This window comes from Grus americana, chromosome 2 (assembly GCF_028858705.1).
Source record: "Grus americana isolate bGruAme1 chromosome 2, bGruAme1.mat, whole genome shotgun sequence".
Classification (NCBI taxonomy): domain Eukaryota; kingdom Metazoa; phylum Chordata; class Aves; order Gruiformes; family Gruidae; genus Grus; species Grus americana.
The window spans coordinates 46,211,606-46,226,952 of NC_072853.1; the positions used below are offsets into that span (position 1 = coordinate 46,211,606).

Sequence of the window (15,347 nt, forward strand, 5' to 3'; positions counted from 1 at the left end):
AAGTGTTGAAGGTTCTGTTTGTTCCAAAATGCTAACGAGAAATGATTTAGAGTCACGTACTTAAAGCACCACACATTTTTGAAAAGGCTGTAAAACAGAAGCTCATGTTATTCAAAACCAGTCTGACAGCTTCAGAGTCATAAGTTTTTGCACTGATGTACTGATTTTATTCAAAATATTGTTTGAATTACATCTCATTAGTGTCTTGCAAATGACAAATACGAAGAAAAACACTCTTTTAGGCAGGATAGCATATAGCAAAACCCTTCTGAGTACAGCTTAAATCAAGACTATTTTGAACACTTTCCCCATAGCACCTTCTTGTCTTTCCAGAATTGCTGCTGAGGCTCCCACAGGCTAACTGAAACAGCAAGGTAACAAAACCCAAATGACACGAGTAGCTGAAGCTGATCTAGTACTTTTATGTAAAGTTTTGGTCAGAATGGAGTACGAGCTACAGTCTAAGAAAAAACATAAAAGTAGGGAGAGGGAGGAGGAAGGTCCATCAACAAAACAAGGCTGAACAGTTTCACAGCATGTACTTAACACTGCCCTTGGAAAAATCTTCCATAAGGCAAAACACAATCACTAACAAATACGCATGTAATTCAACTCCATCAACTGCTCATAAGACTTGGAAATCTAATTCTCACACGAGAAGCCTTCTCATCCATGCTTAGATTTATAGTATGGACCATCTGCCTCCAACTGCTGAAAGGCATATCTTCCTGAAACTATGTGTGTTGTATCTTCATCCAGGATAAAATTTTCAGAATCGTTTAGACAGTGGGCTTTAATACTATGCCTGATAACATCCTTGAATTTCAAACAAACTCTTAAACAAATAGAAGACTACAAAGTAGGCCACTTTTTTATCTCAGAAGTAAGGCGCTTAGCCTGTAAGCATACTCTTACACAGCTATTGTGGCAGAAAGATGTAAGTTGGGGCTTGCATTTAAAGACAGACTTGTAAAATACCAGCAACAAAGACAGGAAAATGGTATGGGCAAAGCTCTAAGAACAAATAAAGTATCTTGCCTATATATGCCACAAAGTTGGAAAGAACTGATGGTCTATATATAGTTTAAAAGTCATTTGTAAGCTAGATTGTTCTCAACCCAGCTGAAGCACATCTAAATTATTTCTGGCTTGCCAAGAGGTTTTTAAGCAAGCAGAACAATCACAGTTGCAATTCCTTGCGCATAGGACAGGATGGAAAAATGCCCCACGCAGAGTGCTTGCTGCCTCACAGAATAGATTATTTTACTTCTTTTGTTTTGTCTGATTACTTGCAGCTTCAAGAAGTCTGTGCTTACAGAGCCAACATTATAAATACACAGAACAAACTTTGAGGACTGTAAAATCCTAAACAGCTTTTAAATTGACTTCTTGGACAGGTTCTAGATAAGTGAAAAATGTGATGGAGTCATAATAGAGAAAAGGGGATAGAGTAATACATCCTTGAAAGTAAAATATACTAGATAAACATAGACAACTATTTCCTCCACAAGGGAAAAAAAAAAAAAGCAGCAGAAAATGGGCATCCAACAGGTCAGAGGAAAAGAGAAGCCTACCTATGCAGAGTTTAACACACAAGTTTTCTAGATACAAAGCTTAAATTATACCATCTCCTATATGGAAAAAATAGTCTTTAAAACATTACTTCCACATCCCATTTATGAATAAATTCATTTATTACTCCTTTGAATGGCTCTCAATATCCAGAAGTCTCCACACAGGGTACAGTGATCCATCAATCTCTATCCCACTAAGCACAGAACAGAGACACATCAGCTTGATTTGTGATGGAGAAGAGTTGCAAAGGATTTAAGGGAAAGTGTTACAAAACCTTATCTCACATTATGGAATCTTTTTCAAGGGAGGATTTTAGGGAAAAAAAGCTTTAAAAACAAGACACAAAAACCACCCCAATCACCTGGAAAGATACAGTCAGTCCTTGCTTCACAACTCAGGGACTTAGACTGAATGCACTCAAGACCACTTCCAGCCCTTCATTTTTTATATCAGCTTCCTTACAGCTGCAGTCATGCACACTTCAGAACTGCTTTCACCACTGCTAAATGTTTGCAAATAGAAGTAAAAATCAAAGTTAAGAAAACAAGGCACTGACATTGAGCATTGTGCCATTTCTATTCAAATTATCAATCATATATAAATTCAAAGGGAAAGGTATTTTTGCATGGGCAACCTGAGTCACACAAAGAAGCCAATTCATCCCTAAAGATTAGAATATCTGGAAATTAGAAGTATGGGGTTTACAGAAAAAATACTTGTTTGGTATCTATTTGCACTCCTTCAAAGACATACAGCACACTTTCAAAAAAGGTTGCTTGTGACTACATACTAGAAGTAAATCTGTAATCTCACACGCAACTGCTGACTGTAGATCAGTTGATTTTTTTTTCCCCGAGTGCAGAGTTTCAGCAAACCAAGGGGAATTTTCATTAACTTAGCCCTATTCACCCTCCCCCAAGCTACTGAAGCCCTCGGTTGAAGAGAAAGGAGACAAAAGCTTTAGCAGCCCATAGTTAGAGCACAGTATTAGACACTGCTGCCTTAATTCTCATCTTTTCACATGTAAGTTCTAACCACATGATGACATGATCACTGCTTTTAGGAAACATTCACATTTTAGATAGATATATCTATATCCTGTACACATAAGCTAATCTTAAGTAAAACCCAAATTATGGAAATGCAGAAATTAACTCCTGAATTAACTCTTTTTAATGATGTTACTGATTGGTTTCTTTTTCTCAAGTTACATAAGAGATTTTAAATGGTATGCTTTAGTAAATTATTTCTTTTAACCTATTAAACTATGCTTAATTACATCTTCTGCTCTGTATTTTCAAAGAGATTAACAGAATGAATCTCCTGCTAACCAATATGAAATTGGCTGATTATATCAACAATACCTGTTCTCTTCTTTAAAAAATTGACTTGTTTTTCCCCAGACCTCCAGCACTACTCACACAAACAACCTAGGTCCAGCTTCAAACAGAAGGAGCTGCAGTATCAGAAGATTAATCAAACTGCAGCTTACAAACGTCCATTTCTAGGACATGCAATATCTACATATAAAATTAGTCAACATAAGTGATTTTAGAAAGCAGGTAAAATACTTATTCAGTAACAATACAATGCTGACATACACAGTTTCTTTAGCACACATTAAAGAACACCTATTTTCAAACTAAATTGTCTGTTGTTAAAGGCATGTGATTGTTCAAAGAACTAGTGATCCCAGGAAAGGAATTTCTGGGATAAACCTAAGATAGTTGACCTGAGTAAAAGTTTTACTGTTGACTTCCTTGGGGCTAGAATTTCATTCCTGGACTTCATGCAACCAAAATATTCATTTTTTCCTGAAATAAATAACTTTACAGCAAGAGCAGATTAAATTCACAGAGCTAGGTAGAGTTAAATCTTATGTGTATAGCAAATCATTCCCTTCCCTCCTCCACAAATGAGTGTAACACAGCTTCCTGGCAAAACAGTTTTTCTGGGTAAAGACTTAAAAATCTAAATCTCTGCATACTACATGGAAAGAACAAACACATACTCCTCTCCCCCCACCAATCTATGCATATACCAATAAAAAGCTAACAGTATTTTATTTTCTCCACAGGAATAAGTATTTTGCTTTAGAAGCCCTGACTAATTTTCCTAGCAGTTCTGTTGATGATTCTGTCTGCTCACTTCATTTTACTAAAACAATTTCGTTTCTCGAACAATTCATACATGCGGTACTAGCACCTTACATTGTTCGGAGCAGATAAATACATAGTTTTCTACATCTCCCACTTTTTTTGAACTTTAGGTGTGGCTGTACTCAGACAAAGACAACTGTACTGAGTAAGTGTATACAGGAGATTTTAAAATATCATATGTAAGACTGTAAAGAGCGTTTATAGCAATAAAACTAAGAAAGTTTAGTCAAAAATATTTCTTCTTCTAGAGTTGAATGTTCTGTAAAAAGAAAATAGCTTTTTTTACTATACAAATTTTTAGTAACCAATATTCTACACTAGCCAGACTGAATAGATTGTGATGCCAAATGCCTAAACCAACTTTATTTCCTGTGCATTACAGGAAATCCCAGGCCAGAGCCCAGCTGAAGTCTTTGGGAGTTGTTGCATAATAAAACTAATAATAAAAGCCTTTTAAACTTAGATACCAGGAAGTCAATAAATTTTATCAAAATAAAATACAGTAATCCACAGCCAAGTAAATACTTAAGTTTCTCTGATATACCCATTCTAGCTCAGTTTATCATAGGCAATATTGTATCTTTTTGGACTGCTCTTTCACAGGGTTCAAGAGCTGCTATATGCCCCAGTTTGTTGTAACCTTACCAAATTCCACTATGTCAATCCCACATCCCCAGAGTCACATTACCAAGTGGAGAGGACTCTCCTACCCCAAAAAATCTGGCCAAGTTCTCCCCACAGAATCAACAGTAAGTTATCAAGATCAGTTTCAATACTCAGAAGTTTCTTCTGTTTTGTTATAGTCTCAAACCCTCAATGATCCAGTGGATTAGGAGCAGAAATGAAATAGTGGCCAATGTTCACCCTAGACTGACAACTGAGGTCAATTCATTCCTCTGTCCTGAGCTGTCAATCCCACTTATAGTCTCAGGGGTGAGAGAAGGGGAAATGAGGCCCTGAAGACTTCAGCTTTTTGTACCTGAGAAAGGTCTTTTTCTATTTCAAACCTCTCATGAAATGAAACTAAGACAGTAGAATTGTGCTGCTTAAACTTCTGCATTTAGTACTTGAAGCAATATTCTCGTCCTTTTCTTTGCCATCACCTTCCACAATATTCTGCCATGCAAATGCTCAACACATGCTATACTGGTTACTCATATGGGATTCCCGTGATGACTTGCAGCTCTTTGCCCCTCCATTTGCCTATAAGGGAGACCCTCTGGCTCCAATGGCTAGCTAGTGAAAGAGAGCAAGATGCTTCACTCCGCCACCATGCTGCAGTCACCACCCAACTGAAGTACCTTTGCCCCAAAACACATCACAGGCCTGACCCCTTTTCCGCTGCATCAAGAGGGGAAAGAGACAATCCTCAATTTTAGATACTGCTATCCCGTGATACCTATAATCACCAGATGGTACACTGGTACAAGTCTTTAGTACAAATATTTTGCCTCCAGCATTTCTACCAGGCTAGTGACATCTCCCCCCTTCCCTGTGCGCAAATGCATCTACCCATTCCTCTCAGTAAATAAGTCTTTTCCAGCACCCCATACGTTCATTACAGACACCGGAGACCTTTCTCCCACCATTCACCCCTTAGGCTAGGCTCTCACAGGGGCGTCGCTGACCTACAGGCGGGAGGGATCGTGCCTGGAGCATTACCCGGCCCGGCGCCTCTGTACCTTCTCTTTTCCCCCTGTCAGAAGACACCTCCTCCCCACTCCGGTCGCTCCCGTCAGAGGCGGCTCGCCCCCCTCCCCGAGAAATAAGACTTCTCCAGCCCTTGCGGGGGGCGCCCCCCGAGCGCGAGCCCGACGCCCCGCTTTCCCGCACCAGCCCCAGGCCCACCGACCCCCCCCTCACAGACCTGTGGATCCAGCCATCTTGTCCAAACCCCCCCCCACCGGTCCGGGCCTGCACGCGATGCGCGTCACTTCCGCTTGACGCAGCCCGTCACTTCCCACAGGGCAACTGCAACTCCGGAGCACGGAGGCGCGCGCGGGAAGACACGGGGCAGGGGAGCGCGCGAACGAAGGGGGAAGGGCAAAAGGGGGCGGGGCCCGACGCGCGCCCACACGGCATGCCGCCCCCTTCCCCGGCGCCGCGCACCTCCCGGGCTGGCCCCGCCGCCGGCCGCCCGTCCCCTGGAACTAACGCCGAGCTCTGCCCAAGGCGTCCGTTGCCGGTAGCGCCCGGCGCCTCCTACCCGGCAGCGCGCCTGGATCTTCTTGGCGGATACGAAAAAGCAGCTTCCCTTGCAGAGAGCCAGTGGAGCGAGGCCCGCGAAGGGCAGCAGCCTCGGTAACAGCGGCATCTGAGCGCGCCCTGTCAGTGTCCACGCGGATGTGAAGGAAACGCTCACCAAAGCTCCCCGAAGACACACAGAGGGCGAGCGGACCTGAAATAGGGCACGTTTTGTATCCTGTGCAGATGGTTACAGCAGGAGGAGTCAGAGACCACTGCTGCGGGTTTGGTGAGATTGCTTCAGCAAGGGCACACACAGGACCCGGTGCAGCCCGAGCGCAGGGTCCCTGTGACTTTCTCACAAAAATGACTGTCCCCCACATACATCGCTAACAAGTGACCAAATGCTGTTCTTAACATCCTATCTTAGAAAAACGCTTCATTCTTTGCTTTACAGTTTACAAGGAGGATTACACTCATTTACAGATCCTTCGGGTGGAGATCAAAAAGCAAGGATGCAAAACATTTTTCCTCCAGCTAACCTGAAATGCCTTCCCCAACGAAGTTGCTACCATCCTTGCACATATACCAGTCTGCCTCCTTCCATTTTTCCTTTGTTGGCTCATTATAGATCCAACACTGCAGTTGGTACCTGTGCATACATAAAAAATGAAAAATCTACCATAGCTTTTAGTTCTTCCACTGATTTCTATTTCCTTTTATAAAGTTACTAGTTTTGCCCAGATTTCTATAACAGGAATAAGCAGTAGTTTCAATGTTCACATCAACAGAATTAGAAGTAAGCTTTCCAAGTACAGTGAAACTATTTCTTAAGTTGCATTTTAATGATCTGTGGAACTTTATGTTGTCACAACAGGTTGATTGTAGGGATTCTCTTCTGTAGCCTTTTTCAATATTTCTTTTAGTGGAAACAAGAAGGATACTGAAAAAAAAAGTCACAATATTTAAAGATTTTTCTCCTCTATTATAACATCACTGGAGAAAACAGCGTGGCCTTGAACCAAAGGAAACACCACGTGAGCTGTCCTTCTTTTCCTGTTCTTTGTGATCAAGAGCAAGTGCAAAAGGGATATGGGAGACCACTACACAAACCTTACCCACCACAGTTATCCTGAATGTAGCCGGGAGGAGCAAAATGCATTTCCCCAGCCTGTACTTCTACTTGCAGTAGAACTAGAACCTGCTCGTCTCCAAGGCTGGAAAGCCACACTATGGCCGCCCAATGCCTGTGCCCTTGTTTTTTCAGGATTCGTCCTCCTTTTTTCAGTGATCCTATGCTAACAACGAATAGTACACCTGCATATCTTCTGAGACATGATACACATAGGGCTGTAGGCCTGTATTCCAGGAGCCTCTGAAAGCACACAGCAGCCTCCACAGTCCAACTATGACTACACCCATCCACTAGATGTGGGTCCCATCTTATGGTTATTTGCAACAAATTATTTCAATGCTAATTGCAACCACAGGAAATAAAGATAAAACACGGGCCAAAAGGGAAAGAAGCATAAGGTCGCTGGCCTAGGTGAGGAACCCTGTGCTGAATGACTAACAGCTCTTTCGTTTCACTTTTCTGACATTGTGGGAAGTTTACTGGGATAAAATGTATTTTTTTGCAACACTGAACTTGAGAGGAAAAATACCTGACAACTAGAAGCTGAACACATTCAAAGATGTAAGGTCCCTCTCTTCTAAGCTATCAAGTGTTTACACGTGGTAATGAAGTCATCTCTCTCTCTTCAAAAAAAGAGGTCTTTGAAATGCAACCTCGGCTTACAACTTGGTCAAAATAGGGTAATGGTAATCATTACAGCAAAAACCTTTTGTAAACTTTATTGTCAAATATCACACAGCATCCCTTGTAAGAAAACTTAGAACTGCAGCGTGCTCAGTGCAGAAAATCAATGTATTACAATCATGTTGTGGAAAAGATTTATTTAAAAGAAGTGTTTCGCAGAGTTGAGGTTTCTGAGTGCAGATTCTACAGACAGCCCTCTTGATAAAACAGTCTCCAGAGTTGCCAGAATGACGGTCCCCAAGCTCCATCCCACCCCAGAAAGATTTTCTAAGTAATATTTGGAGCAAAGTATTGAGAAAAGACAAGTAAGGAATAATTATTCCCCTTTCTCAGATTATAGCAAACACTGGCATATGAAAATATTAACTTCCAGCAAGTTTAGTACAAATTATTTTTCAAAGAATGAATAACTAACTAGTGTAACTCATTTAAGCACAAATATTACAGAGGACATAGGTCTGTGTGAATGGCAATAATAATAAAAAAAAATCAAAAAAGTTGAATTCCCTCATAGTTCTTTACATAGAGTATCTCTGTGCAACTTCTGACTCAGAAAGCACAGACAGACCCAGAGTAGTCACTCCTTTGATACGGGGCTCCGGAAACTACTTACCCATCATCAGGTAATTTCCTCCCACAAGAGGTAGTGCTTTTGGGAGCTAGGACCCTTGCCTCTCTCAATCCAGTGAATTCTTCACAAGAGAGTTTACCTAAAAAGTAAGGACATCAAACACCACATGGGATGAGAAAAAGCTCTTCTATTCCTATCATGGTGCATTTACAAGCCCTAACAGACAAAAGAGCCCCATTACAGGAATCTGGGCATAAATGTAACAGTCAGTCATTAGTCTAGAGAGCTTACAGTCAGAAGCCATAGTTCTGCGAGTGATTGCAGACTGTACCTGTACAGAGCCCCACTAAATTCTCTCATTCCATCTGTGCAGAACTTGTGTCTGATTAGCTGAGAAGAGCAACATTACTCATCCTCTATAAAAGCATAGAAAGTGGCAGCTATTAAGCAGTAACAGAAACACAGAATCAATAGTAATCACATAGAAAACTACTATAGTCTCATTGCAAGCAAATGGATATTTAAATCATTACCTGAGCCCAGAGAGGACTCCTGAAGACCATAAACACTCTTCTCTCCAATAGGCTTCATTTTAATGACAAGTGTCCAGCAGTCTTAAAGTTACAATACCTCTTCTCTCTCCAGTACATGGAGAATACAAAAAAAAATAAGCAAATTCAATTTCTATCCCATCCATCCAGAGGTTAACTCCTTTCTTGTAATGTCATGGGAAGATTTCCAAGCTCCCTTACATTCTCCACAGGTGCTACCTGCACAGCCATGCAGCACAGTATCTCCTCGCTCCTTAACTTGAAACTCAGTTTGTAATTTTTGTTTCCTGATTTCCATTTGTTTTAATATGTGTGCTCCCAAGATCATGAGTGCACAAATTTAATGTATCTATAGGAAGCACATTTTGCTCTTTTCCTCATGCTGCCTCAACCTGGAGTTACAAACAGTTAAAGACCTGAATGAGCAAGTAAGAAAATCAAATCAGAATAAAAAAAAGTATCACGAAGACTTAAAATGTGCAAGCGTAGTTTTACAGAGAAAATTCCATGCTACTTCACGGATGTGAAAACTCACAAGCAAAGGACACAATCTTGCTACCGGGGGTAACAGTTATTAAAAACTGGGGTAGAATATTCTATAAATAGCCCACACGACCAAACCAGAACAAAAATAATGAGTATTGCTCACAGCAGAAATAGAATTTTTTTCATTATACACTAAACTGTAACAACAAATATAAATGTAACTAATGAATGAAATCATAAACCAAGTACTTAAGGGCACATTAAAAAACCCTCATTTATTTTTCTCTATAATTTGTTCACTTTGTTTATTATTGTATTAAATGTCAGTAAGTTTTGGTATTTCATGCAATGATTATATTTTTTTCTTCCTGTATGCAAAAGAACAAACATGATTTTGAAAAGAAAAAATGAAACATTGAAACAATGTGTTAACTTTTTTTAGATTACAATTGTTTCAGGTTTTTCTTTATACCATTATACAAGAAAAATTTAGTGTAAATAAGAAATATTTTTAATGCTGCTGTTTAGTTTATAATTAAGTAAATGTTGAAAACATATGCTGGAGAATGCGGGCATCGATCCCGCTACCTCTCGCATGCTAAGCGAGCGCTCTACCATTTGAGCTAATTCCCCACCTGAAAAAAGACACTTTGAAACTTACAGTTACACACTCTAGGCTTACCAAGAACTACAATGCAAACACTTTCGATTATAAATTCATTGTTTCTTGCTGAGTCATTCCTTCTACTTAACAAGTTGATTGCAACTCACAGCTGGAATCATGATAAATCTTTCAGTGTATACACTACCAGAATAATCTTATTCATCTCTTTTCTAACACAAGTCTTTGTTATTTACCTGTTTTCATACAAGAAACTCTCAAAAAGATTTGAGTTGTATACAAGAAACCAAATGAGTTATTGAAAAAACAACCCCAACTTTTATTGAACAATTGTTCCAAATTAAACAAGGAAACCCATGTTCTCTCCAATTCTCAAGGCATACACATGAAAAACCTGGTTCAGGAAATGTTTAATGAGTAAAAAATATTGTATGCTTGATTAAAACAGAGTTTTATAGTCAAAACCTGAACACGTGTGTGTGTGTACACACACATCTTTTTGGAAAGTATCTGGCTTCTCTAGGGTGACAAAGTCAAGCGAAATTAAAACGTATCTGTATTTTTCTTATTTATTACCTCACCAAACGCACTTCCCTATAATTAATACACTACTCTTAACAGCCTTAAAACACTGGCTTTTTAAAAAATGAACACACCCAAGCAGGGCTTGACATAGAGCATAAAGCCTACATCATAGGCATCAAGGAACATAATGATGTACACTAATAAGCTATCTTTACCATTTTAATGTTCACCTTGACTTGCTTACAGCAAGCATTTAACTCAAAATGCAGATCTAGAGAGAGATAGTTATCTATTACTACTACTAGCCCAATTCGTATGTTTGGAAAAAGCTTCTGACTGCTTAAGTCCTCCTTCCGATATTTGTCAGAAAATTGGAAGAATTACACCAGCTTAACCATAAACCTTCGCCCCCGACCCGCCACACCAGCTGTCTGCAGCCGCTAAGAGCAGGAGGGCTGGCGCATGCGCAACGCGCTCGCCCCGGGGAAGCGGCGCTGCCCCCCCTCCCCCACGGGAGCAGGGCCTCGGCCCCAGGCGGCCAGGCCGGCCGCCGCCAGGGGGTAGCGAGGGCGAAGCCGTCCCGCTTCCTGCCGTTCCGGGGAGCGGAGGGGCCCCGGCCGGCAGCTGTACTATCTCGCGGGCCTGCCCGGGCCTCGCCTTTTACCGCTCTGCGCCTGCATTTGCTTCCCCAGGTTCTCAACAGCCTTCTCCCCTTCCAGAAACCCTTGTCCTCGGTATTCCCGAATCCCCCTGCCATTCATCCGCCCCCCTCTTCCATCCCCTCCTTCCCCCGGGCTCCTGGCTGCTGCTTCCTTCCCTGAACCCAGCGCACAACCTGAAACACAGATGTAAGGAGGAGTGTGATCAGGGAGATGTGCTGGAAAGCTCTCAGCAGACAGCCTCGAACTTGAGCTCAACTACAATGTGAAGGAATCTGTAACAACTTGCACATGCACAGAGTTGATCAACCCAGGTGTTTTGAGCTCAACCAAACCCAGGCTCAGTTGCACTTTACATCTTCCCCCTACTTACTATTTTAACCACAGTAGTCTCTCCTCAGGTATCTCTTTGAAAACATAAGCTTGCTACAGCATATAAAATGAGCACAAGAACTGGGACTCTAGTTTCCTACGGGGTAAGAAGAGTTTATGAACTCTGCCTGATTCCACATGCACTGCGCACTCGTGCTCTTCTCCATAGGCTCTATGGACTCTTGCACACAAAGCCAAACTATATAGCCTATAATCTACCACATGGTGACATTCTGACTGTTGCTTAAACTTCTTCACTTACAAGGTAGACTGTTCTTGTGCTGTGTCAACACTACACCAGACATTGAGTCTTCACTAAGTTAAGCTAATTTCTCACTCCAGAGGAGTATGACTGCAGAATGGGAGGTGTTATTCATCCATCAAGTCTAAGTCAGGCTAAAGGGAAATCAAACCACTGTGAGCATGAAGGAAAAGATCGCCACCTGACTGGTTTCCAACTGGTCTGGCTTGTTCTCACATTGTCTTACCGGCTTCTGGTGATACTGAATCTGCTGGTTTATGTACATTAGCCCTGACACGTAGCTTGGAGCTACTGTCCCTTTGCATTCAGTTGTTCCTGGAGCTGGATTCTTTGGCAGATGGCTCCACAAAGTAGGAATGCCTGAAAGTAACCCACTGGCTTTACTCTGTGTGGCAGCATCCACTCGGCGCTTGACATGCTTTAGCACTGATTTGCTACAGATCTCCTGACAGTGCCAGCCACAAGAAGATAGGAAGGGGAAGAAAGAATAATGCTATTCAGAAAAAAACATAGTTAGTTGTCAGCTCTAAGAGCATGAATGGTGCAAGTGAAAGTAATAATCAGAAAAAGCTGATGTAGATTTATGGCCATCTGTAAGTTTAAGTTATGATAGATGCTTTTTTAGTAATAACGCTAGTCCCACCAGAGTTAAAAACAAGAAATTTTTTTGGGGGGGGGGGGGGGGGGGGGCGGGTAGTGAATGATTGTGTATAGGTTTTTTAACATTTGTAGAATGTTTTCAAGATTAACAATAGCATGAAATTGATGTATTTGTAACATTTGTGAAGTAAGGAGAGATCTTTGCCATATAAATAATTCATTTTTCTATGGCAGCTGCTAGAAATGCAGAGAAGCTTCAGCACATTTTCTGTGTTGAAAACACTAGGTGGAAAAACATTATAGCTTTCTGTCTCAAAAACTCCTTGTTCTTTCTGAAAGTTAATTAAAACAATTGATCAACTCCTGTAACACAAAGCTTAAGGAGACCCTTGAAAGGTATCATCAGCTGCACATAACTCTCAAATCAGACTTAAATGAAAAAAAATTCAACCCAGAAATAAAGTCTTTGGATGGTTACAAGGAAAGCTACAAAAACTGCAACCGTATTTCTCACTTGGGGAAGCCTTCTTATCGCAAGTATTTAACCTGTAGTAGAAACTGTGATACTTCAGTTGGATTTTGTAAGGCACATGTTTTTCATGGGCTCTTATTTAGGCATAATCAACCACCTTTGGGCTCTCATCTGGGCCTAATAGCACCTGCTTGCTTGATCATCTGTAGGAATTTTAGAATGAGGTAGCTAACCAACACTACTTATTCTATGGTAAAGCTCAATAATTTTTAGCAGTTATGACAAAGCGCATATTTAGACCAGGCATTCCTGAATAACTTCCTGGATGCACATTGTTATTCTAAAGGGGTTTAAACAAAGTCACCTTATTTTTGTCTTTATCTTCAGAAAAGATAAAGCTTTCCTCACAGAAAATATAGGGATGGCTACTATCAATTCAAATGTTGCTATAATCTTAATTGACTAGTAAAAAATTCAAAGTCTGCATTGATCTTGTTTCAAGTTGTCTAATACCATTAACTTTTTTGCATAACCTTTTATTCATTTGAGAAGTGCTGAAGTAGCTGCAATTTTACTAACAACATTTAGCAAAAAGAGTACTCATGAGCTACAGAAAGGCTTCTGCCATCCAAAAATAGCTCAGCTCTTGCTGAAAGAAATTTTTGAATTCCTGTTCTTCCTTCTTTTACTTTTTTTCAGAAAAATATAGAATCATAGCATCTTTTAGGGTTGAAAAGACCTGTAAGATTGAGTCCAACCGTAAACCTAACATTGCCAACTCCACCACTAAACCATGTCCCTAAGCACCATATCTACAAGTCTTTCAAAGACCTCCAAGGATGGTGACTCAACCACTTCCCTGGGCAGCCTGTTTGCATATCTAGCAATGTGCAAAGATAACAAGGTTACAAATGCACAGGAGATACTTATTGCCAAAACTTCAGAGACTCCACGGAACTGAGGAAGAAGGGTACAAAGTGCAGCAGCTTACCCTACACAATTTCACCAAGCCTGCTAGCAGGATAAATCAAAGGTGGGTTTTTCCATCTTCTAATACAATTGCCTTTTCTTGCTCAGTTAACTTGATGTCTGGTGTCAAAGCTTCAGAGGATAAGAGTTTTTCGTAAGACAGGAGAAGCTTTTACAGTTGCAAACAAGCCTTAAGTTTTATAATTTCTAAGAAAAAAGGAAAGTGACAGAGAAAGATATATTGTATATCCAAGTTATTTAAGAGTCATGCTCTCAAATGCTAGACACCACCAGGAGTGTGGTTTTAAGACAAGAATTTTACCTTCCTTAAAAAAAGATCAATATACACATTTTTAATTACTTTTTCCAACCTCCACCCTCAAAGCCATGCCTAGGAAAATGCATGAGCATAAGCTTAATTATGGATTTAGTCTGAAAATTAAAGTAGATTTATTTAAAGGTATACAGACTAATCTGTTATTCCTGTTACAGCCATTGCACTTGGGAAATCCAGGACAAAATCCACTCTTTCCAACACTGCCTTCTCCCCCAGTGATAATTTTAGCACCAGGAAGCTCTGAGGGGAACACTAGAGCTGGCCGCCAGGAAGGCTCACCACACAGGTGAGGTTTTTCTTTTGAAGACTTACCCACCGTCCTAACAATAGCCTCAAGGACTAAGAAGAGACCAAGTTACAGCATTTTCCCGTTCACACGATGGCAAGTCTCCCAGCACAGCCTCTCTGTGCCGCCATCTATGTTTAAAAAAGAAAGAAAAAAAAGGGGGAAGGGAGGCAGGTGCCCAGCAGCCGCCTGTGGCTGTTCGGGGCAGGTGGGGGGCGGGGGGACGCACGCACCGCCTCAGAAGGTTCTAGCACTGGGCGGGGCGGTGCTCGGTGTCGGGAAGCGCTGTGTGAAGGGCAGGCCCTGAGGGGGCGGGAAGGTGGGAATTTGCGGCTTCGGGGAGTTGTGTGGAGCTTGTTGTCAGCCTGAGCCAGTTCCGGCTGAGGCCATCAAAAGACAAAGCTGGTGGAGGAGGTTTGTTTGCAGCCTTTTATTCAGGGGTTTTCTGGTTGTGGTGGTCGTCTTAGTGGGTCTCATGAAATCTAGTTTTGAGGTCATGGGGGGGCTTGCTTGAAGGAGGAGGTGCTGTGGGTGGTGCTGCTCCTCAGAGGAGGGGGGTGGGTGTGCGGGTTCTTCTGGGGCACTTCTAGCTACTGTGTTGTGCTGCCATGACTCAGGCTCCAGCTCTCCTTTGATAGCTCTTAGCACCTGCTACACCACCAGTCTTACATTATGTTAGTAAAAATTTAATAGCTGTTGTTTTCTTTTCTTCTCATGCTATTCAGCCAGAGTTTATTTGGAGTGCTTCATTGAGGCGAAGAAAGAAGTGGAAGAATCAAATCAGAGGATAACATGGGTTGAAGAACTTGTTGAAGTGGGTGCTAACAAACTTTCTGTGGTTTTAATTCAGCTTGGTTGTGATGGTTTTGCACTATATCTCTGTTTTGAGTACACTGTA

At 41.3% G+C, this 15,347-nt stretch overlaps 1 protein-coding gene and 1 non-coding gene across 4 annotated transcripts in view; both read right to left on the minus strand.

Annotated features, from left to right (window-relative positions):
* The window catches only part of UBE2V2 (ubiquitin conjugating enzyme E2 V2), a 29,788-nt gene extending 24,036 nt beyond the window's left edge, over nt 1-5,752 (minus strand). For 2 of the 3 annotated variants that reach the window (XM_054814756.1, XM_054814757.1), the window contains exon 1: nt 5,602-5,752. In XM_054814756.1, the coding sequence (XP_054670731.1) occupies nt 5,602-5,617 (16 nt within the window). In that variant the 5' untranslated portion in view covers nt 5,618-5,752. The remainder of the gene's footprint in view (nt 1-5,601) is intronic. The other variant, XM_054814755.1, reaches the window with a different exon arrangement.
* Nucleotides 5,753-9,905: 4,153 nt separating this feature from the next.
* TRNAA-AGC (transfer RNA alanine (anticodon AGC)) lies at nt 9,906-9,978 on the minus strand. The gene has a single exon. It is a non-coding gene; the product is annotated as a tRNA-Ala (tRNA).
* Nucleotides 9,979-15,347: the final 5,369 nt, after the last annotated feature.